Source organism: Syngnathoides biaculeatus, chromosome 13 (genome assembly GCF_019802595.1).
Source record: "Syngnathoides biaculeatus isolate LvHL_M chromosome 13, ASM1980259v1, whole genome shotgun sequence".
NCBI classification, from domain to species: Eukaryota; Metazoa; Chordata; class Actinopteri; order Syngnathiformes; family Syngnathidae; genus Syngnathoides; species Syngnathoides biaculeatus.
Window position 1 is genome coordinate 9,935,350 of NC_084652.1, and position 24,897 is coordinate 9,960,246.

General features: G+C 40.9%; 1 protein-coding gene across 2 annotated transcripts in view; it reads left to right on the forward strand.

The window, feature by feature from the left end:
• Nucleotides 1-24,897, forward strand: part of LOC133510613 (ephrin type-B receptor 1-B) — a 167,775-nt gene that overhangs the window by 42,072 nt on the left and 100,806 nt on the right. For both annotated transcript variants that reach the window (XM_061838708.1, XM_061838707.1), the window contains exon 2: nucleotides 12,646-12,710. In XM_061838708.1, the coding sequence (XP_061694692.1) occupies nucleotides 12,646-12,710 (65 nt within the window). The remainder of the gene's footprint in view (nucleotides 1-12,645; nucleotides 12,711-24,897) is intronic.

Consider the following 24,897-nt stretch of genomic DNA (forward strand, 5'->3'; position numbering starts at 1 on the left):
TTTTCACCCTCTCTCCCAAAGGTAAAAGTTGTTTCTTTTTCTCGGCCTCATTCCCTTGTTTTAGTCCTGCCGTGGATTCTTATCAGCGAACAACCCAACGCCAACCGATTAAAGTTGGAGGACTCACTTCTCTACTTCCATTCCCTCAGTGCAGCATATTTACTCGAGCAAAGCCCCGAAGGAAAAACAAAGCCTATCTCCAAAAATAAAGACTTCTCCGAGCATGTGAACAGATGCCGCAAGACAGTAGATTTCGACTTAGCTTTTAATAGAGTATCGTATTTTCTAGCATGCAGTAAAAAGGCCGGTGGTGTTTTTATAAGGACGGGGAAAACTATCACTGCGATAAGAAATGACTTGACTGTCTGCAGTCGTCTTGACAATGATCCTACTTGTCCCTACTCCTGGGATGTATTCTCTTCTTATGTTCCCTTTTGTGGAAGCGGTGGAGCATTGTGCGCGTATGTAGCGAAGCTGCACTAACAAGATCCCAGAAGAACATCACAGTCACGGGAGCAAGAATACGCCACGCCTTCACTCTAGCCTAGCCTGGTGTTGTCTCGATGCTGAAGACTAAGCGGCTGGGGAAGACCCAACTTAGGCATCAATTACCTGGACGGATCTCGGTACTATAGTCTGGGGACATCAGAGCTAAATTGAATAACACTCATAACAGTCTCCAAATGGCTGAAGCCTCTCACCACAGAGACTCCTCGCTGATTCCGTCACACCTCCATATGACTGTTAAACCATCTCCTACGTGCTGTCGATTCAGATTGAAAGCCGTGGCCCGGTCCTCACGGACGAGGGCGATAATTTGCCTTTTATTGAAATTCGGCTCTGGTGGGTTCAAGGAAGCTGAAGGTTGTTCTTTTACAAGCACGAACAAGATAAAGGGAAGGGCAAGGCATCAGAATTTTAAGGCTCTCCTTTTTGATTTCCTCTGTCAGTCAGGGTATTGTCTGGCGGACAATTTTGTGGCACATCCTGACATGGCTTCAAACCAGTGTGAAAAACCATTCGCTTTGGAAATTTCTTGTTGCTTGCTGATATTTGCCCCTGCGAAACTACTTTTGATTGGTTCATTGCTGCTATGCCTATTCTGGGAGAAAATCAGCTTTGAACCTATCCATCTGTCCCTCTGTTTTGTATATCGCTTATCCTGTTCAGGATCTTTGGCGCCCATCCCATCTGACTTCAGGAAACGGGTAGACCACGCCCTGGAGTGGTCTCCAGTCCATCGCGGGGCACATTCAAAGGCACACATTCACAGTGTCAAGGGATGGGGACTGAACCCTTGCCGACTGCACTAAAGTTGGACAAGTGTACCAGTACACCATCAAGTGACCTGCTAGAGAATCCATCCTTCCATTTTCTGTAGCGCTTATTCTCATTAGGGTCACCTATCCCAAGTGAGTTTTGGATGAGAGGCAACGTTGGCAGCCAATTGCGGGCCACACATAGACAATCATCACACTCACATTCACACCTAGCGTCAATTTAGTCTTCAAGAAGAATTGCAAAACTGTTAGGAATTACAGTGCACCTCGTGTTAATTGTCATTTCAATTCTCACATTCCTTGGGCAACAGTCAGCCTGTGCAGATGGAATAGCACATCAGAGCAGCCGGTCTCGGTAGAGTTAAAAGGGTGTCATGAGCGTGCATATATAGTCTATCTACACGCTCGTGTGTTTGCATTACAAAACTTTCTTTCATGCTTTTACAATCCTCGTATTTTTCCTGCTTGCATGCTGGTCGTTTCTGCATTTAAGCAACGTTTTTCTGTGCTTGTGTTCATGAATATTGCAATTGCCTTTGGAGAACAGAGCGTGTCGTCATACATTGAGGCTGGGGAAAAAAAGTAATGGAGGTCGTGTGTGAGGTTAGACATTTTCAGTTTACGTAGGGTGTTGCTTCGGTTGTCGTCTCCCGCCGGTGATTTCTTACATGCCGTCGCTGCACAATAACAATCCTGTAAATCTGCGTTATGAAGATTGATGCAGTAAAGTTGTTAGTATTCTAATTGTTGTTCTTTCAACAAAACATAGTTAAATGACCAATTAAAATGTCATATTTCATCAAGTAACTTTGGGCTAAAACCACAAATGAACAAAGTACCTCGATAACTGAAAATAGATCTTTTGTTTCTTATCAAAAGGTAAATCAACTCTAAAAGAGTTTAGTTAGTGTTCACTTTCATTTGATCCTTCCTCAGGTCAATTATTTGGTTAAATGTAGTATTCAGTATTCAATCATCAATAGCTTTACGTCAACACTGCTATATACACTGAGTTAGAAATGCAATCGCCTACTCTGGAGCCACTCCTACAGTTTAAATTTGAGTTAGTCAAATTCCAACTTCCAAGAGGTGTTAAAGCTAATCTGCATTTGTTTAAAGTTGAAGCAAATTTTTCTCGGCAGAGTATGCTGAAATGTAAAGCGTGAATAAAAATGTGCATTTTTAGTTTGGAATGAATATGATACTTTACTGTAGACACTCACACACCCATTCCCAACTTTATCCGTCTAGTAGCGCTGAAAAATATAGTAACAACTAACCATACCGTCCTAATTAAAGTGGAAGACTGCAGGGGGATATCATTGAGTGACAATATTTTGAGCTGTCAGCGGTATTTCTTGCTCCTCTTCCAACGCTACGATGATTTAATTCACCCCAGATAGCCTAATAACTATAGTTTTGACTGCCAAATGTCAGCTTCCAACAATCCCCCGTGCGACGGAGACAAGGCTCATCGATGTCATCCGTGACTCCAGGCATTAGACGTGTTGATGGACCAACTTTCACATAGTAGGAGTTTAGAAAATGTCGAAGCTGGATTTGATAGACTTCCATTTGGGATATATTTTCCTTTTGGGAAAGGTTAAATCCCAACGCCATTTCCATCATGGTCCTTGGGGCATCATGTTCCATTTTCCCAGTTTGGTGGGCGCAGGAGAGCAATTCTTGGCACAGGGATTCTGCTGTAAAGTAATATTAATCGGGTCCTTATGTTTCACATCAATACATTCACTTGTAGGCATTGACAGGGGAATTCCTTTTGCGGTATCATTAAAGTGATCGCATTTCTGTTTGCGTTTTTTTTGGACGGACAAGAGAGTGGGTGTGCACAGGAGTTGAAACTGGACTAGAGTGACAGGGCGGGTACGGTTGGGTGACTGGGAATGCAGCCAAGGTGTTGTCCCCAGGCCTGTGAGCCACGATGGGGAGGAGTCTCCCTCTCACTAAAAGCCGTTTTGTGAGGCGATCACCCTATTAAGAGTCGTAATTGCCTCGTTTTGGAGCAGCAAATTGCCAGGTTTCTTGAGAGCAGACAGGCTGGCCAAGATCTAATGACGATTGTGATGGTTGGAGGAAGTGTGAGTGACAGATTTTTTTTTTTTTTTCTGTTGCTATTTGTTGTGGCAGAGTCGAGTTTCGTTACTTCGAGGTTTAATCGTGGATTCATCCACCTTCTCCGCTCTGAAGGCTGGTCTGTATAACATTTGCTATTGCCCATAAACAGGTTGAATTATTTTTGTATTAAGTTCATCCATGTAGTGTTACATTTAATCCGCACTTAAACAATGATCAACAACAAAAAATGTGCTTCAACATAATAAATGTTATGAAAACATAATGAATGTTGAAACCAAGACTAGGTATGCAGTGAAAATCTGCCTTTCGTTGTTCGATATAGACGTCAGCAATTTCCACAACCAGTCATACCCTACTTACTATTTAGTTGTATAGTACATGTTCAGAGGTCAAACTGCATTTGTTGGAAAAAGGGTTTCATGAGACTCTTGCATGAGATAGGCTGGGCCAATATCACACCCAGATTTTTGGCCAAATAAAATATGCAATAACTCCACACAAATCCGACTCACACAGAGCTGTTGAAAAACCAATAAATACATCCTAGAAACGTCCTCTGCCATCCATAACTTAGGACACAACAAGTGAGTGGGGCTGCAGGAGTCTGCAGTTCCTCTGTTTCACTGAAATGGAGCTGGGATCTACAGCACCATTAACTGCAAGACACATTGTAGAAAGTTTCTGTTGCTAATAATATTGAGGCTTCCGGAGTGGCAATGTGGACAGGAAGAACAAGGAAGTGTATTTGACCTAGTCACAGTCCTATGAATGATCACTAATACTGTAGCTGGAAAATTTTCTTCTGTACTACATCACTTCCAATAGCCAACTGTGATCCGCCAGTTAGGACGCGCTAACTTAACACACAATTGGTAATTTGTGGCCTTTTTCATCATGACTATGTTGATCCTGGTTAGCAATATGGGGTTGATCCAACTGAGCGATATGGGATGATTCCCTGGACAAAAGAAAACATTGAAGTAATAGTTTAATAAAAATCTAACAAACTTCACCAACGTGGTTAATGCTTGGAGTTTTATGTACTGAATTTTTTCGTGTATAATACACATCCCCCTGAAAAAAAGCAAGCCAATACTGCGCACTATACATCGGATTAGGGGGAAACAGCAATTAAAATAACTTTCACATTTATAAATGTATGCTCTACATGTTAAGAAATACAGGTACACATTCTTTCTAATATGCCACCGCCAGCTAGAGGTTATGAAGAAGGTGTGGCCTATATTTTCATTCCAATATGACAGGGCTGCACATGACTGCAAAAATCTACAGTTCTACTCACAAGTTTACATACACAGGCAAAATTTGTAATTCGTAATTTACAATTAACTTAGGAGTACAACTCTTTTCTCATTAACTAAATAAAAGTGAATTCCAAAATATCAAGTAAATGGAAACAATTATATGTCCAAATGAAGTAAACCAAAGCAAACAAAATTTATATATATATATATATATATATCGCATTTCACACAGAAGGTAACCCAATGTGCTTTACATGATTAAGAGCATTTAAATACAAAGAAGTAAAACATTTGAAATGGCGAAAAATTATAATAAAAATACAGTTAAATCAGCATACAGTGCAAGAAATATTGAAAAATGGAAATACTCAAATGCACGAGTAAAAAGAAGAGCGCTTAACTTCAAGGTGATTATTTTTTTTGGGGGGGAGACAATGCATTGTTTTGATCAAATGTGGAGACGCAAAATCATTCGTTGTAAAAATGCATTATACATGGGTAGTATTTGCCAGTATTTTGAGGTCAACTTTGGGTGTGCGTATTATACATGGGTGTACATTAGACACGAGAAATTATTTTGTGTGTTACATTTTTGAATAAAGAATGGAAGTATCAAGAATCGACTAAGCATTAGCACCAGTGATGAACTAACAACTGAATAAATTATGTGTGCAAATGAAGTACTCTATCCTCAGAACCCACACTATTCTTACTACCACTCATAATAATGTTACGTTTTAGTGTTTTACAGCAGGAAATTGCTTGTTTATTAGCACTGAGACGCAGCGCAAGCCTTGAGGTGCTTTCGAGAACACAGCAGGTGCTACATTTCAGAGATTGTGTATTGCCTTATATGAACATTCACATGCTGTGTATATGTTCCATTCTATAGCAAGGGGGAAAAGAAATAAACATCATGTTACTACAATAAAGTACAGAATTTTCTAACGGGTCACTAATGCCAAACATTACACAGAAGATGATTATATTTCTGCTTTTGGAAATTTCGTCTTATTTGTTGGGGGGCTTAGTTTTTCAGTTATTATTTTGCCTCCATTGATGTCATGTAAAAGAAAAGACGAGGCAGAGGTAAAGATAAGGAAAATGAATAGAAGCATGGAAGCAAAAAAAAAAAGAAAAGTCAGGTGAAAAGTGATGGAACTGTGAACGTCTGATAAGTGGAAATCAAGGAAACATGATTTGAAAAGGAGAAATGAGACACCTAAGATTCGGAGAAAGAAATGCAGAGAAGGGTATTCTGTGTAGCGGAAAAATAAGGGAAGAGGAGGAGAAGAGGGTGAACGTAAAGGGGCGCCAGAGGGGTGGGTGTCGGGGATATGATGAATTAAAGATGACACTCTCCAGAAGCCTGCCTTCTAAAGATCACTCCTTCTGCTAATGTAATGTTAATGAATGCAAATGATGTGCCGTAGCGCTCTTACCTTGACCGGGCTACGGGAGTGAAAGAGAAACACAGATGTGTGTCACTCTTGCGCCTGTGTCCCGTTTTCGTGTTACAGCAGTAGCGCCATGAGTGACTGACCGCAACTAAATTAATAAGACTAGCTTGTTAGCTATGCCGGCCATGTAACATAAATGTCATCGGAGTCAACAGCTGTCGTGCGTTCTCCAAGTGATCACATCATTATCAACGCTGCCTTTGAAACTGGTGGCAGTTCCTTGGTCTGGTTTTATTGGGATTGATCACATGACTCCCGACAAATATCATTTTCTGTATTTTTCTTTGCAATTAATGGAATGAATGCTATATTGGGGGAGGGGGCAGGGGTAAGCCTTGAATCTTGACTTCTTGTTAAAACCTTATAAATAAATGAAAAATTGATGTAACGAAATGCAAGTCACTAAAGGTATAGTGGTATACACGCCTTTGGTGCGGGCAGCGTGGGATCGATTCCCGCTCAGTGTTGGTGTACATGTCTGCCCTGGAACTGCCTGCCGACCAGTTCAGGGTGTAGTCCGCCTTTCGCCCGAAGTTAGCTGGGGTAGGCTCCAGCTCTCCCGTGACCCTTGTGAGGATACGTGGGTTGGATAATGGATGGATGGATGGATGGATAAAATGTGTGTTTATTGGTTGTTTTAATGCATTATCGATATCAGATGGTTGGCATATCAGTATTATTGTGTGCAACATATTGGAATCTTGAATATTGTACAGCTTCTAGTTTTGGCAGGTAAATGTTTATCTTTCAGGACGTTACGCTCCTGCCTGTGACAGATGTGTTGACTTTCTTTTGCATCCATCCCACAGCAAATTCAATTATATACAAGTAGGGAATAGTGCTGGAATGTGGAAGCAGAATGTCTCCCGCTGGAGTAATGTCACCTTGCTATGATGAAATTATTTACTAATTTCATCAGTTTCTGCTGATTTTGCATATATATTGATTTTAATAACATCTGCCACTGATCTCTTGGTACCTCCTCACATCCCACCAGTATCTCATCTTAATTTTTTATTTGTTTTGCCTTTCTCTTGCCTCTCCCTTGTTTCTGGCCATTCTTCCTGCTATTAACTCGCAGTTACAATATGTTTGTCTTGTGTGCCATCACTCGTTGTCCTGGAGGATGGCATTTTACTTTCACTTCAATTTTCAAATCAGCCACATTGTCACAGTGATCATCACGGGGGAAGTGAAAGTAACATATTTCACTGATGTTTTTCTATTCCCTGTATTGAAGCTTCTATTTAAAGCCTTCAGGATGAGTGACGCAGCCTCAGTGTCGTGATAAGTCTCATGTCTGCTTTTACAGGAATTGTTTTCTCTAGTAAAAATCCCGACTCCGAAATGTATTACATTTGTTACCGTTCACTACTGTTTCTGATTGACTTTACAACAGTTTTTTTATTTATGACTGTTCTGTTATTTATGATGAACTAGCTCTCAAACATGATACCTTTATTGAAAAAAACAAAACAAAAATACTACTTGCTAGATCGGGGGTCTATTTGATATGGCCCCTATTTGAAATGATAACAAATAATATACACCCATCGTATGAAAATAATTCCAAGTAGATTAATAAATGCACACCAGCAATACAATCAATACACAAAAGAAACCCGATAATGAAATAAAGCGTTTCAAATGCACACACTGTGTTAAGATGGTTCAGTGTGCAAATGTACTGTGTATGAATTTGGTATTGTGGAATGATTTTGCATTTTGTTTTGATTTTTTAGGGAATGATTTGATCTCTCTGAATGTTGTTGTTGTCATTCTTTAGACGGGAAACTGTTTGAGACTAAATCTACTAACAAAGAAGCACACCCCTATTTTTTTTAGTTAAAGGGAGATACAATTATTCAGCAAACAATTGGCCAAATTTTCTGAAACGTATTAGTATTCATCTGTTTAAGGCAGCTTTTAATCCTAATCAATTGTTTAGCAAAAGCTGTCAGAAATTCTCCATTTTTCGCCCCCCATTTCATGAAATCCTCTTGAGTGGTGGGTTGATTAGTTTTGGGAGACGCAGCAGCTTCCAGTCTCGCACGTTTGCCACTTTGTTTTCAGGCTGGTATTAACATGCCAAGCTCAGCACGCGCCGCTGCCATGGGGCTTCATCACTGTTAAGTGCTCATTTCAGCCCCGCTGAATTCTCCTCATGGTGTTTTCACTGTTTTCACTCGCTCTCTCTCTCTCTCTCCTGGTTTTTGTCTTCCCATCTTGACTCGACATCTAGAGGATACGGGGATACATCCCTTCTGAATCATCTTTTTTCGTGGCCCAAAGATCTCATTTCAGTTTGTTGCGCCAATCACAAAGCGAGGGTCCTCTTCAGCAGCTGGACATGATTGTCTCATTGAATTACAAAGTGTGCCAACTTCCTTTAGTGGTCGGGGGCGTGAAGGGGATGTGTTGGTGGGGGTACGTGTTAAAGGATAGATGAATGGAAAAGCTGTTCAGCAATGAAATCTGTGGAGAATTGTCTGCCTTATTGACCGATGAGGCTTCGGAGAGGCGCTTTAGCACGTGTTCGATCGACCGGCAACCATGCAATCACGCATCCAGGCCACAAAGACTTGAATTACACAAGACATGTTGCCGTTCTCATTTGCAAAACCATAAGGACATACATTGAAGCTCAAAGAGTGTGGAAAACTGGGACCATCTCCACCTGCTGTTCCGCTTTTTGTAGCTCCAATTCCGTAAATGTCTTTGGCCCGAGTGTATGCAGTATGTGATCACAGAATGAATCACCCGAGTGCTTGCTGACGTGTAATTGTGCAAAGAGAGGGCTGCCTTATCGATTGCGACCACAGGGTCCCCATCAATGTTTAATGCAGTCCCCCTTGCTCTATCATTTCTCCCCTTCTCTCTCGCTGCACTCGTAGAAACAGCCTACCATTTGATATCGATCCATTGCGAATCCCTAATGAGGAATATCTGTGCCATCTTAGGTGGGATACGTTGGGTTCTAGTTTCAGTCTTGATCATGCTTGGTCCTGCTTTTTTGTACAAGCAAAATGACATCCATCGCGTGATTTGCGGTAACTAATATTCTGCAACATTGCAGTACGTTCTGCAGGCTTGCAATGCTTTGAATCCATCAAAAGACGTCTAGTCTGACACCTTCAATCTGTTTTCCAATAGATTCATGAGCAGTGGTTGTGAAGTCAGCCTAAAGCTTTATTTAATAATACCTTTCATAAAGGATAAACTTTCTTTTCATTTTTGAATTTAACGAGGCTTGCGGCCATAGCTGAAACAGCACAATGCAAGATTCTGGTGCTCCCCTTAAAACGTGAGGGGGCACAGGGGTGTGTTTTAGTCAACTTGTGGTTCACTTTGTGAACATGTGAGATGACATTCTAATGACCTTTGTTCCAGAGATGGACAACCGGGCATTTGATTAAATATTTGCGATTGACATTTGGGAAAACCATCAAGTATTGGTTAAATAATTGACTGAATCAGCCAGCCTTTGATGTTTTCAGCCAGTTGCTTCAAGATAAGACTAAAAAGCAATCAGTTCCAATCAATCAGGAGAACCCTTAATGCCAATCAATCAGTTATTGATTGTTGTGTCCATCCCAACTGCCAACAAACTGATCACCACTACATTGATTAGCTATTTGAAATAGAGTAAGTGGGATAAACCTTTAAATGTCATTGGATGATTTATTCTTTCAGTGCCACTCAAATGACTTATGATGCTGCCTTGAGATCCGAGCAATCCAAATTTTTCAAGATACAAACATTAGGGCAATTTTTATTTCTTTTTTTCTTCTTTTTTTTTTTTTTTTTTTGCTTGGACATTTGAGAATTTCTAACATAAATACTGTTTGGTGGCAGTGAATGTAATTCAACTCACTTTGCAATCCTCAGAATTTTGTTTTAAATCTTAAAAAAAAAGGCTCGAAGCTTTCTAATACCGCGCCCATTTGGAGTTTACTGTGAGACTAAACAAAAAAGAGAATTGCACGCTGTGTATTTAAGACAACTCCATTCTCCTTGGGAAATTCTGTATTTCAAGAGACAACTCCATTACCCATTTTAATTAATGTCTTTAAAATAATCCCGACTGTGAAAGCCACTCATAATTAACACTCCACAAAACGGGGGACATTGCCGAAATCCTAAAGGGCAGTGCAAAGATTGAAGTAAGACCCTGCTTTGTTGCGAGTAGCCACTAAGCAGACCCCATTTATTCACTTGTTGTTGCCAAACGCTGGCATTAGGTCACAAAGTTCGTCCACCCATCCCGTGAGCATTTGACCTCTTTGTCTGCACCTTTACCGTCCGGTGCATTTCCCCTTCTTCCATCCATCTCCAAATGGAAATGGAGAATGGCCTAGCAAGAGCCTGTGTGATTTGACTAAATCTCCTATGATTTCCCCGGAGAATGTGTTGGCAGGCCCCGCTACCTTGGCTGGTTTCATGCTCTGCTCCTACCTCCCCAGCTGACAACAAGGCAAGGCAGGGCCGGGGCTGTTGAAACAAGACTAGGCGATGCTCATCTTAAGGAAATTGGGGATGGAAGCTTGGCATGAACGAGGTCTGTCGCCAAGGATTTATTCTGAAAATTGCTCCCCGTGTTGAATGTGTTGGCTTGTGAACGTGTGCGAGTGTTTGTATTTGTCTGTCTTGGAATTACCAAGGCTAATTGGTTGCATGTCTGAAGACAGCTTCCTCCAGTCAGTGGGGATTGAGGTTTGCCCGTTACTTGTCACTGGTGCACTTGCACTTTTTGTTTTTATTTTTCAAACCAAGATCACTTGACGTTAAGATGACAGGCTTCAAAGGCTCCATTTGGAGTGATTTCCAAATCATTTTGCGTTCAGCGCGTCTTAAAAAGAGCGACATCTGTGGGGGCATGCTTCGCGGAGTGGAGAAGGTAAAAAGGTGGGCGCTTAAAGGGTTGGAACAACTCCTTGAGTGAGAGGCTGAGAGTCTGCAGCTTGCAATTCATCTCCCTCATCAACAACATGTGTGGGTGGTGCTAGCCAACTGTTTGCTGTGCTAAATGGATCGCGTCCAAGTCAGCAACACTCCCAACATCCTGCAGATGATCACCCTGAAATACCTTTCAGCTACATGTCTCCAAATACAACAAACTGCATTCAGGGGTAGGCTGTGGAAAGAAATGTTCAGAGAGTGAAATATAAGTATCCCGATCGGCTTAAAAATTTGGAGGCTTTTGGCCAGAAAAGACCAAGCTGAATTATGACTCCACAAATCACATTGCTAAGAACCAACACGTCCATCACTATAAATACGTGAGTGAACGATGCAGAGTGGATTGTGAATTACTCTCCTTTTTGGAGCTTATGCTGCCAAAAGTGCAGACATTAATCAATAAGGAGCCAGTGAATGTCTCCTCTGAGTCGCAAGACTAATTTATCTCCTAAGTGTCACTGAGGAACAATGCAAAAGGGAAGCTGCAGTTTAGAACATTAAGTCCACTTTTCCACCGGTAAAAGTTTTCTGTCCTCAGGGTGTGTTGTGACTCATAGAAGACATCCTCCCTTTCTTGTTAAAGACTTGGCCCTTTTTGTTCAGTCCTTTTGTAAGACAGTGAGCAGAACATGTTTTGTGGCTGTTAAGGGATGGGATTTGTCTCTTCCTGTAATTGTGACACACTGAAGACGAACAATAACAGTCCTCTAAAATCCTATCTAGGGTCCATTCAACCTTACCCTTGGATGTCAGACGCATGCGCAAACACAATCAGAAGTGGAAGAAACAAAAAAAGTGTATCTTTGGGAATTCCAATTCATTATTCGAGAAGAACGTTTGTGAGGTCATAAGTCACCGAGGATAGGACTGAGAGAAGTCTTCATTTTTTTGTTTTTGTTTTAGTTTGTTCAGCAGGCTTTTGAAAGGTTTGAGCCTGCAGTTGTCTGTTTCTTCCCAATGTTTTCGCCATAAGGATCCCTTAAGGTTGGATGCATGATTAATATTCCAGTGGGATTAAGGGGGCTAGCCCAATTTTTCTTTTTTTTTAAATCGAGAACAGATTCACTTTTGCAATGTTGAACTGCAGTTGACAACAGAGTAAAACGGAGCAAAATTGCTTTTGTAAATACAATTTAATAGATAACAAACTGTACAATATAATATAGTGTTCCCTCAGGGGTTACGTTCCAAAAAATATCCACATTAAGTGAAATTTTTGAATTGAAAATGTTCAAGAGTTTAATAAACTTGCTGGAATGGAGAGTGTGTGTGTTGTGGTATGCATGGTGAGTAATGTGTAAAGATATGTAGACGAATATAGCCATCAAACCGGCAGAATTTGGAAATTAGTAGTCATAGCAAACATGAACTTTTAACAACAAAGAAGATCATGGCACACATTTCTCAGCGTTAAGTCTTTAGTCTTACTAGGAAACTCTGCAAGGAATCCCTCTGTTTCTTTTCATGAATCATACTGTCAAGTGATCACTGGGGCCTGAATGCAGTTCATTTCTGTTGAATGATACTGAAAAGCTTCTTTTGCTTTAACTCCTCACACCAACCTTTTTTTTCTCCTTGCTGCAGAAACCGTGATGGATACTCGAGTGGCCACAGCTGAACTGGGCTGGACTGCCTATCCTAACTCTGGGGTGAGTCTTTTTGGGATGTTTCTATTATGACTCTTTACTTTTGAACGATGATAATGTGATGCAGGAACTTGTGACACGAACTCGGTGCACATGCGAATCCACAGTCAGACTGGCAAAAACACCAGAAGACTGGCAGGGGTGAGACTTTAGACTCAAGTAGTGCCCGGGGTTGCTCCTATTATGGGTATTATTTTCGCCGTATCCTGTCCCATAATGACTTAATGACATAACGCGTCCCGCACAAGCCCCAAAACACAGAACCTATGTCCCAGTAAAGGGCCACTGTAATGATACTGTAATAGCACGTTTATGCAGGGAAGTGGAGGTATTAAGGTGAAAGTGAGAGGGGAGCTCTAAAAGGATGGAAAAAAAGCTCTCTCACCCCCCGCCCCCCCCCCCAGACTGGAAGGGAACTACTTTCAATTTATTCATTTCATGCACATGAAAGATGTGGGAATTAAGCGGAAAGTACCAAGTCCTGGGGAAAATGTCATTTTCTTCTATTTTAAAATGACTCACGGTATCAGACCTATGATGGCACGATTACACTAATGCAACTACAGAAAATGTTGAGATTTTGTTCCAGCTACTTTAATTCAATATTTGATTGACATGCTCCACAATTCAGGACTATTTCTCTGCATGAATGTTACCATAGAGGGGAGCCAGTCACTTTTTTTCAGGTCTTTAGGTCTTTTGTGAAGCATTTTACACACGTATTAAACAAGCCTTTATGACTCTTAAACAAAACTGCGGTCTGGTTACAAATCAGGACACAATCCCCTTTCCCTCCGTGTTACCAGATATGTCCCTTCAAAACACTGCATCCGCATCCCATGACATGCAATAGCTCAGGTTTGTCCTGATCAATATTGATCGGGGACAATTTAACATGTTTCTTTCATTAACATGAAAAAAATAGCAGTCAACGAGATTGTGCTCTATAAATACATACAGTAATGATTCAATTATTTATAATGTAAAAAAATAAATAGTTTTGGCACATTCTTTTGCTTCATCTCAATGGACATTGTGCTGCTTCTTGTGGTGTGTGTATCTTGGCCAAATGGGGGCAGTATAATACTTCAATCCTTTCCTCCATTTTCTGCACCACTTATCCTCACTAGGGTCATGAGCGTGATGGAGCATACACCGGCTATCTTTGGACGAGAGGCGGGGTCCACCCTAAACTGGTCACCAGCCAATCACAGCAGTATAATACAGACAAACTAAATATATATGTTGCAGTTTCATTACCATTAGATTTTTTTCAGAGAAGTATACTCCTTTGTAATGTAGTGGAATTAGATAATAGGAAAATAGATTCCTTGCATTTTTTTTTTGTGACATACTTGACAAATAAAGATGATTCTGATTCTTATTGTGATTGCTATCCATCTATTGAGACAGTGGATTTCAGCTGGCCTGGAGGGACACAGAGCTTCTCGTCCATGTCGAGCATTGTTTTTAAGCTCCTTATGTGTTGGACGAGACTCATTCCCTTACTGGTTGAACATAGCTTGCTGTGCTGCTTGCCGCCTTTCCCTTGCTGATAGACTCTGGTGTAGAGGCAGTACAAAAATGTAGCATTATGAATTTACAGTACATAGACAAGTATATTATAACTTTTTTTTTTGTCACAGGCTACCTCTAAGGCCTATACAAATCCTTGAACAAGTAGTTTTGAAATCAAAAGCCAATAAAATTTCTTGCAATATCCCAATGTTATTTAAAAAAAAAAAAGAAGAGAATTTGCAAGTTAGGTGTTTTTTCAAGAAACCTGAGATGGGACGCACATGATTTACTTTCACGGGCCACATAAAATGACATACCGTGAGTTTGACACCTGTGTATTAGCTTGTGTCATGTGAGGCAGGAATTTTTTGGGGGGGAATTGCACCACCCATTATCTGAAGCCTCAGATTCTCACATTACATTGTTTGAAGGGACATCGGATGATGTCACCGCATTGCTGGAAAACTTGAACCTTGAGTCACAATAGTCATTGTTTAGTTCATTATCCCATCACAAGTTGAAAACTTTTCCGCTTCACACGCAATGGGGAGGGATCTGTCCATGAGTGATAATAGATTTTTCTTTATGTAGATTATGGTCTAAGTGAATGTTAACATACATTGAGATCCATAACATAAATATGGCGATTAGGAAATATGCTGTACTTCTCTTTTGTAGGTACAGTGGGTTCTAGTAAAAGTGTCGGGTTCACCACAACATCATGTTGTCCCAGTTTATGTTACTGGTCGAATAAATGTAGCACCACGTGGAATCCAGACTTTGGTAAATATATGCCCGACCGCATCAATAATGGGTTTTATTTCATGTATAATCCAAGTGCTAATGCACTGTGATTGCTGGGCATCCAGTGTTAATGCAGTGGCATGCGCATTCCATCTCCACTGACTGGCCAATGAATGTGGTTTCCAGGGATGTTCGGCTGCACTGCATCATACTAAGGTGTTCCGAAAAAGAGTAATGAACAGCTCTCAGTATGACACAGTGCACTTCCGTACTCCAGTTATGATGTGTAAAGATTGATTATCCTGCTCTTGTGTACAATCTCTTTCGATTATATGTGTATTATTTTTTTAATTTAACATAACTGGAAGCTAAAAGGAAAGCTCTCAGATAAACTTACAAATCAATCTTATAATTGTATCCTCCAGACTTCAAAGGGCACTAATATGCACTATTTTATTATGCCTGCTCGCTGGTTTTAATCAGATGTTTACTGGCAGTTCTCAGTTTGTTTCAGACCCCAAGTATCATCCCTGTATTCCATTAATTAGATTTTTTTTTATATAATTAATGGAAAAATGAACAAGATGGATTTTGTGTGCCAGATTGCACAAGCAGCATTATAGTCTAGTTCAAATGTTGTCAACACAATGGACGTAAGTATAAGTGGACATCAGCATGAATTTACACACACGGATCGGAACATCTGCCAGAGCGCTAAAGAGACAAACAGATATGTATCGTCAACAACATTACAACCTCTCATTTCATTATAATGAGCATCCTGGCTTTGTAATACCTTCCAGTGTGCACTTTCATCTTGGTTTGCATGGACTTTCCCCTTTTGTTCCTGCCTCGCGCTCACGCTTGTCTGCTCACAAGACCACTCGATAAATGAAATATTGAGCCCCAGAGAGACAAATACCCTTCAAACTTGCTTCTAAAACAGACAGGACAGCCAATGACACATCCTCTAGTCTCTTTAAAACCACATTTTATATACTTTTGGAGTTAGTGCGGCTGCTAATTATTGATGGAGTTTGCTCAAGGCCATTTAATGGGAAGTACTGCTTTCTTGATCAGTCAATGAAACACTGAAGGCAACTCGAATATCAGACAAGAGAGAGATGACACTAAGATGAAACACTTAACTTCAGTTGTTAAGTTTGTTAAGTTATGGTTTGAATGACTAAATAACTGTTGGTGTAGTGATATACACACCTGAATTTGGTGCGGGGTGCGTGGGATCGATTCCCGCTCAGTGATGATGTCGACATCTGCCCTGTGACTGACTATCGAACAGTTCAGGGTGTAGTCTGTCTTTCGCCTGAAGCTTGCTCGGATAGCCTCCGACTCTCCTGTGACCCTTGTGAGGATAAGCGGCTTGGATAATGGATGGTTTGAATATGATGTCGGACGTTATTGCTGAGTGAGGGCTGCAAGAGACCCCAAGTAAGGCCAGAAGACAAGAAAGTCCTCAACATCCAGCACTTTAATTATAAACTTTAATAAATAAACTGTGGAGCTGAAGTGCATATATGCTAGATTCCGTTGGTGTCAACATTTGGCTAACTTTCCCCAATGATAAAATTTTCCAAATCCCTTGTGGAAGGAAAAAAAAAAGGCAAACATTAACACGAAAAATACGCCGGAGACTGGGCTGGGATTGCTACAAAGAATTTGCTCCATTAAGAAAAAAACAGTTCGGAGCATCTGATAGAAGAGACTGAGAGGCAACAAGCAAAATTGTACAGAAATTTAGAACAACCTACTTTTTTGAACTGGTCGACCTTTGGACTGTGTTATTTGGCATGCTACTTCTTGGTTCAAGAAGATTAATGTGATATGTTCGGATAAAACGGACAGGACTCTGGTGTTTGTTTGTAACTTAAAAGGCAGAATGTGAAAATAAAATCATTCCTCTATTTGCCTTTGGAAATACTCAAGTTTGACTAGTTAATCAAAATGGTCATACTTTTGATAATGATATTGCTATTCATATTCATAGATGCTTCATTATGTTGTAAGGCTGTCATGTAGACAGTATAACAAAAATGCATTTCTAGAACTAGGCTGAATCTCAGCAAGAGCCGTCTAAAACGTCGAAGCAACCATTGGCCAGCTGTTCACAGTGATGTCAAAAATGGCAGTCAAAGCCAGCAAGCCTCTTAAAAACTCATTCACTCGCGTTTACTGGTGTTGAATGACTTTAAAAAAGGTAGCAGTGGGATGCTGATGGTTGCTACAGCAGCACGTCAGATTGGATTCCCTCAAATTGGATACAGCGTAGAAACCTAACGATGAACTGTTTTATGGCCGTACATTTGAAGATTAACATTCAAATTGATAGTCAGAACGAAGCGTGTTGTTATCAAACTGAGTAATTTGCTTCCTAGATCCTACTCATCTGTGAGTTAATCAAACTTCCAATGGTCATTATATAATCTGGAAAATTTGCCTGATTGGGCAGAGGCAGGGATTAATAGTGGAATATGTTTGTTTCAGCACTCCAAACATTGAAATCTTCCCTTGTTTGAAAGAGGAAAACAACATTGACTAACACACGTAAAGAAGAAATCAAAGCAACCTGGTAATAGTGTGAATTTATACAGAAGACTGCTAAGGAGCAAAGTACTTAAGTGTACAGCGCTCTTATTTGATATAATGATTGTTTATTCGATGCACTTTGACTAGTAGTAACATTAAAACCCTTCAATCTGAGTATAATAGTGCAGCAGTGGAGATAGTTCAAAAGAAAACCTTGAAACAAAGCAAAGAAATCAGACAAAAATAAAAGCTACTTGGCCTTCTGACAGGGAGGCAAAAGAATATGACCAATTTGTGATCTGCATCCCCCCCCCCCACATCACTCTAGAATGGATCAAAACAAAAGGGAGAACAAGCTAAAATTGCTTTCATCCGGAAGGAGATGGACAGGATTAGTGGGAGTGAGGAGTGAAAGGGAGTATGACAGCGAGAGAGGAGAAAAAGGGGGTAGGTTACAGGATCAAGAGTGGGGAGGAGGAGGATTTGAAGAACCCAGAGGGAGGAGGGGGTGGTAAAGATCAATTTAGTGTGAACGCTTGTTGGCAGCCCTGCAGACTTTCCACCAGTAAGCCAGGGTTAACTCATGTGATTCCGGCAGGTCACAGTCAAAATCGGGGCTTTGGGACGAGGGCTGCAGTGGGGTCAAAGGGTTGGCAGCGGTTGCTGTGACGGAGGTAGCCGTGAGCCGCGTTGAAAAGCGGGGCCAGTTGTTGTGCTCGTTAGGACCCGCGGTGGAGTGCGATAAAGAGACAGCCAAGTGAGCAGTTCGATGGGTGCAGAGGATAAACGCTGGGGGCAGGAAGAAAAAGCGAAGTCGGGGTTGTGTGGTGGAAAGATTAGAATACTTTTGGAAAGCTTTTGCCTGTTAGCAGGTGCGTATGAACAGGTGGAAAAAACACATCTGCAGTTGGCATGTTTACTATTATTCACGCGCTCTTGCGTGTGTGACCACATGTGGCTGATATTGCACGCCTGACGGCAACCTCTCGCAACTCTTTGCAGTGTTCCAGCCAAGCTCCTGCGGGTTTTAACTGGACAGGTGTGTGCAATTCCTGCAGCCCGCTGATAGCTCCATAACAGCCATCCCACCATCTGCTGACCATACTCAATGCCCCTCAATTATTCATACACTGAAAGACTGACAGGCTGTGTGGTTAAAAGCACGAACTGGAGGAAAAATCCGGTGATTGGAAATAGCTTTAAGGGACAGATCGAGAGACTTGATAAGAAAGTACAATGGGTCAGTGAGTAAGACAAACAGTGATGCCATAAGATACAATTGACCTAACCTAGAGTACTCACTTCACAAGACACAGTTTAGCAGATAGTGAACTTCGGCTTGTCCCATTAGGGCAAGCCACAGCACGTCATCTTTTTCCATGTAAGCCTATCTCCTGCTACTTCCTCTCTAACACCAACAGCCCTCGTGTCTTCCATCACAACATCCATCGACCTTGTCTTTGGTCTTCCCCTTGCTCTTTGGCCTGGCAGCTCCATCCTCATCACCCTTTTACCAATATAACCCTATACCTTCTCCCCATTGGACATGTCCAAACCATAGAAGTCTGCTCCCTTGAACTTTTTCTCCAAAACGTCAAACTTTTGCTGTTCCTCTATTGAGCTCATTCCTAATCCTGCATCTTAATTTCCGCCACATCCAGATCTGTTGCTGTTGCCTTTTCAGTGCTCCTGTCTCTAATCCGTAAATCATGGCTCTTATCAGAGTCTCTTCTGTTACATAACACACCTGACACCTTCCACCTGCTGTTCCAACCTGCTGGGACCCTTTTCTTCACTCCTTTACCACACTCACCATTGCTCTGGATTGTTGACCTCAAGTCGTCCACCCACGCTATGTAGTCTCACTGTTCCCCATCTACGCTTCTCAATTCATGCACATATATTCAGTCCTACATTAGCCAATCTTCATGCCTCTCCTTTCCAGTGCATCCCTCCACGCATCTAACTGCTTCTCCACCAGCTCCCTGCTTTCACTGCTGGTCACAATGTCATCTGCGAAGTTCTTGGTCCTTGGGGATTCCTGTCGAACCTCTTCTGTCAGCCTACCCATTACCACTGCAAACAGGAAGGGGCTCAGAGCTGATCCCTGATGCAGTCCCACCTCCACCTTAAATTCTTCTGTCACACCTATGGCACACATCACCACTGTTGTGCTTCCCTCATACATGTTCTGTACTATTCTAACATATTTCTCCACCACACGAGACTTGCGCATGCAGTACCACATTTCCTCTCTTGGTACTCGGTCATAGGGTTTCTCTAGGTCTACATAGACACCATGTTACTCCTCCAAACCTTCTCTGTATTTTTCCTTTAGCATCCTCAAAGCAAATAATGCATCTGCAGTATTCTTTCTAGGCATGAAACCAGACTACTGCGAGCTGATACTTCGATCCTGAGTCTAGCCACCAATACTCATTCTCATAACTTCATTGTGTGGCTCATCAATTATATTTCTTTATAGTTGCCACAGCTCTGCAAATTGCGTTTGTTCTTAAAAATGGCAACCAGCACACTTTTCCTCCATTCTTCAGGCATCTTCTTGCCCGGTAGTATTCCGTTGAACCAGATAGTCAACAATTCTTCCTAAAAATTACCATATTTTATTGTCACTCCCAGTCAAAGTCACTGTCCTAAACAGCAGTAACACACTCATATTATCCACTGACATATTCGTCTCCTCAGCAAAACCCCCAGATGTCATGTTTTAAGACAGTTAACTCCTCATTATCACAATATCTTAATGGAAAAACAGCGCAGTTTACGGAATCGATTTGTCGTCAACTCATCGTCAGTGTTGACGAAATTACATCGAGAGGACACAGATGTCAACTCTTAGTTTGGAGAGAAATGTTTGACCCTGCATTGGGAGGGGGGAAACAAATCTTGATTGCAAGGTCAAACACAACCCATTCCAATATGCTGTTTCCCTGATTTTTCCGTCTTCACCTTTTCAATAGAAATTTCAGGATCAGGATCAAACGGCCACCATCATAAAACCACAATGCACCGTAAAGGCAGTTAATTGGGAAACATTCTAGCGACACTGACTTTTATATAAGTGTAAAAACAATGAACCACTGTTTTTTAAGATTCCGATATAAGAAAGCAGAGCGATGAGTAATCGTGTAAATTTCTCCTTCTTATCCTTAGTCAGGATATATATATATATATATATATATATACAGTATAAAAAGATCTATGAAAACACTCTTGTAAAGTACTTTTTATCAAGGCACAAAAGTATGATCACACACTCATACATTTTCAACTCTTCAGGGATGTGTTCAGATTTGAAGGAAATTGAATGTTCTCACAAATACATCCGAGTCACTGTCAGACCAGTGGGAGATCACTTTCATTTTGCCTTCATTTTATTGAGTGCACATAGTCAGGCGGTTTAAATTGGGATGAGATCTGACACAGAAATCTCCGGTTGGCATGAAGATGAAAATTGTAAGAGCGTCTTGGAAAATGAAGGAGTCACATATCAACGTGTCTGCGGCTTTCTACGTTTTGACACCTGCATTGTTTTATGTCTAAATATTTGTGTAAAGGACAGATTTTCTGAGAGTTTTCACATTACACGCCCACTGGTATGTACAGTAGCAACACTCCTGGAGATTTCATCCCTGTGATTAACGTACAAATTATTTTGAATGAATGCAGTCCAGGGATGAATAAAAGATGGAGTATGATGGAGTGGTCTGGCAATGAATCCTTTCATTTTTTTTCCCTGTCCAGCATTATATTCTTATATCATTTTACTGTCCTAGTTTTTTATATTGCAGCTTGTCTGAGTCAAAGCTGGTCACCTATTTCCACGCTTGCATGCACTCACATACCACCAAACCCCTCCTGTGTTACATCTGGAGGTAGGCCTGTCAAAGGTCGTGCTATGCAGAAGAGGCGCACTTGCACACAGACAAAAATAGACACGCAGACATTCATTTCAATCTAAAAGGCCAGATACTCATCCATTATTTTGTCACCTCCTAGCACAATTTTGTGCTCTGTCCGTAAATGAGATGTAGCGGTATAAACGGTCCACAGGGGGTCAGATTTGAACTTGAATGGCAAACTCCCTTTTACATTTCTCTCACTGTAGTTCCCGCTGTATCCTGTATCTTATATAACAAAACTTCAATATAAAATCCCATAGAAAGCTGATGAATAGCATCATGTTGCAGCGTTATAGCATTTTAAGCAATGGACATTTGAAAACAAAATGTGGTGCAACAGATGTAGACAGTACTTACTGGTATATTTTTTACTGCGGCTTTCTGAGTCATGAAACTCTTGTTAGTCTCTTTTGTCTGTGTTATATTGAATTTGTATATGTGCGTTTTGCATTACGCGCATGCTCAGGAAAGCTATAAAACTTGGATTTCAAGCCACCACTGGAGTCTGCAATGACAATTTTCCCAAGCATCTCCATATTTTTACGTGTTTGTTGAAGTACAAAGCAGAAGCGTCTCTTGCTTCTCTGCCCTTACTGTATCTACATTCCTTTATACTGCTCCACTCTTGTCGGTTTGAAGTGGGCCGGGTTTTCCCCTTCCAAACAATACGGCTTCAACAGTTGCGGGAAAGTTTGACAATATGCCTCATTGAATACTTCAGTCTCATCCTATGCTAAAAAAAACATCATCAAGGGAAGAGTTTGCTGATCTCCTTCCTGTATTTACTTCGAAGCATACATGATATAGTCCTGTATAATGTTAAAGCAGGTTGGGAGTCCATTTAAAGGTAGGTAGCTCTCCTCAGATCTGGTCCCTGTCAGTCCATACAAAATCCTTGCAGCAATAGCCTCTCTCCGATTATGGCAACCTACCCTGATTTCTGAGCAGGAGACGAAGGTGTGAAGAAAAAAATTAGAAGCACTAGTAACATGGGCCAAAATCCAGATTTCAGGAGGTTAATCAGATACTAGGTTTAGTTTAAATAAATGTGAGCATCTTAAATTGAGATTTAAACATTTCTACAGGTACCATAAATTCTGTAGTACCATGCTCTACCCGGGTTTTGTCAATGGAACGTGTCAGTAACATGTAGAGTACAGAACCGTATATTCCGCAATATAAGGCGCACCTAAAAACCTTTAATTTTCTCAAACGCTGACGGTGTGCCTTACATATGGATCAATATTGAGCCGTTCGTGCAGCTCCATCTAATAGATGCATAACGTAACCCCAGCCTCTACTGTAGCGTCTATTCTATGCGCCTTATAATGTGGTGTGCCTTATATATGGAAGAAGTTTTAAAATGTGCCATCCATTGGGGGTTCACCTTATAATGCAGAAAATACAGTAATAAGAAAAGGGACATTAGGTAATTTTGTATCTATTATCAATATATCAATTGGTTTTATTGTGTGCTGTGAGAAAAAGAGTCTTCATTAACTTTAATGCTTTTAATTTAGGTTGATTCTTAAAGTTGAGTCAAATTTTAAACATGAACATGGTTTTAATCAACCTTGCACACTTGGCTACCAGACAAAAGGGCCTTCATTAGTTTGAGTGTTTATTACTGTAAAATGGGGGTCGGGAGAGTGGGTAAGTGAAATAGTTTGGAACCTCAATGTATTCATCTGGGTTGAGCAGTAGATCACATTTTCTGCGACTTTTGCCCTAACACACACGCCGACAGGCAGATGTCCGCAGTTCAAGTTGAGCTTCATTAAACTGTGAGACTGTAATTATGGAGAGGCTGCTATCTGGCAGGACTGGGAATTTTTAAGACGCTACCATTTCCTTTCCATCCTTCACACTCAGCCAGCCGGACGGAACTAGGCCTCCGATGCCCCTGCAAAATAATAATTCCCATGCAACTGGCCTGACACCAGGCCTCATTTAATAACGTAGCTGATCAGAAATGATAATAGCAATCATGCCTCTGCATATCTTAGAGGCGGCAGTGTGCTTGTCTGTGCAAGTGTGTGCTCACTACCTAAAGACGATATGTGTCCCAAAGCTTGTGAGGCAACATGAGTAAATGAAGCGAGTCAGCTGTTGCTCAATGTGCTTTATTGCCATCTAGGATACGACCCGGACGTTGAAATGCAAATAATCTCATTATTCTGGCAAATTCAGAAAAGCCCTTGGCAAGAAAATGTTATCTGGCTTATGATTGCTGTCAGCAGTGAACTTTCAGCAGCGTATCCAATCCCTGTCTGGGCTTCTCGTGTTCTAGTACAGTTCACTGTCCTCCAGAGACCTTGGCCTTTACAAATGTGTCAGTGGGAATTTCACCTCAATGTGTTCCACTGCTGCTTATATTTGTCCAAATGAGGATCTTGTACACCCTTCAATATTTGCACGTGTGGTTCTTTGAAACAAAATATGTAAGGTCCAATACAGGACATTATTTCACAAGAAATTAAATTTTCAGAAGCCCAGTTTTGATGCCAGTGTTTTGTTGAGGGGAATAATGCTACTAAGAGTTGTGACATAGAAGAAAAATAGCAGCGAAACAGTGCAGTCCATTTTGCCTCAATTTTTCAATTCATTCAATGCCACATAAATGACCAAATTATTAGCAATTTGAAAATATTTGACATTGTCAAGGAAAAAAAATTGATTTCTATGTAAGTTTTTACAAGGGTGGCAAAGACAAAGGACAAGGAAGAAGCCATTATATTTTGGTGAGGTATTAATTAAGTTCATAGTTAAATCTGAGTTTCACAGTTTTAGCAACAATGGTGAAGAGGGTTCAACTTGTGAATGTTATTGGCCTTTATAAAGTATAACAAGACTCTCGTCATTTAGGTTTTTCTTCATTATTTTTGGCTTTGGACAGTAATAGCAGGCAATTAGTGCTGACCGGTCTTTATAAAGGGATTATATTGATAGGTTGATGGAATCGATCTGGGGCTGTAGGAAAACGGAAGCATCAACTTGAATAAATTACCGATTCATTTCACCGGTCCCCTTAAAACATGTCCACACTTAAGTTTTTTTTTTTTTTTTTTTCCATTCATTACTCTTTTTCTTTAGCACACCCCTCATGTCTCAAGCTCGACAAGCTGCGACTGGTCATTAAATGAAACATGAAGTGCTGGGTGAATCAATAACACCTCCATCTCGTCACTACTGTCCATCAAACAGAGGAACCATGATGAAACGCAACGGCCGCACGTAACAATCAGCGGCGAAGGAAGAGTGGGTTCTGTATCAATGGCAGAAGCACAGCTATTAGCGTGGGTGCTTTTATTTGGTCAAAATGGGTGCAGTTGAAAAAAAGGCTGTCATCACTCTGGCATTTCATCATTGGGGAAAAAAAAAAAAATCTATGCGCGCTTTGTTACGAGACAAACATGTAATCGTGATTAAAAATAAAATGTCACAGCCCTCCAAAATTTGAC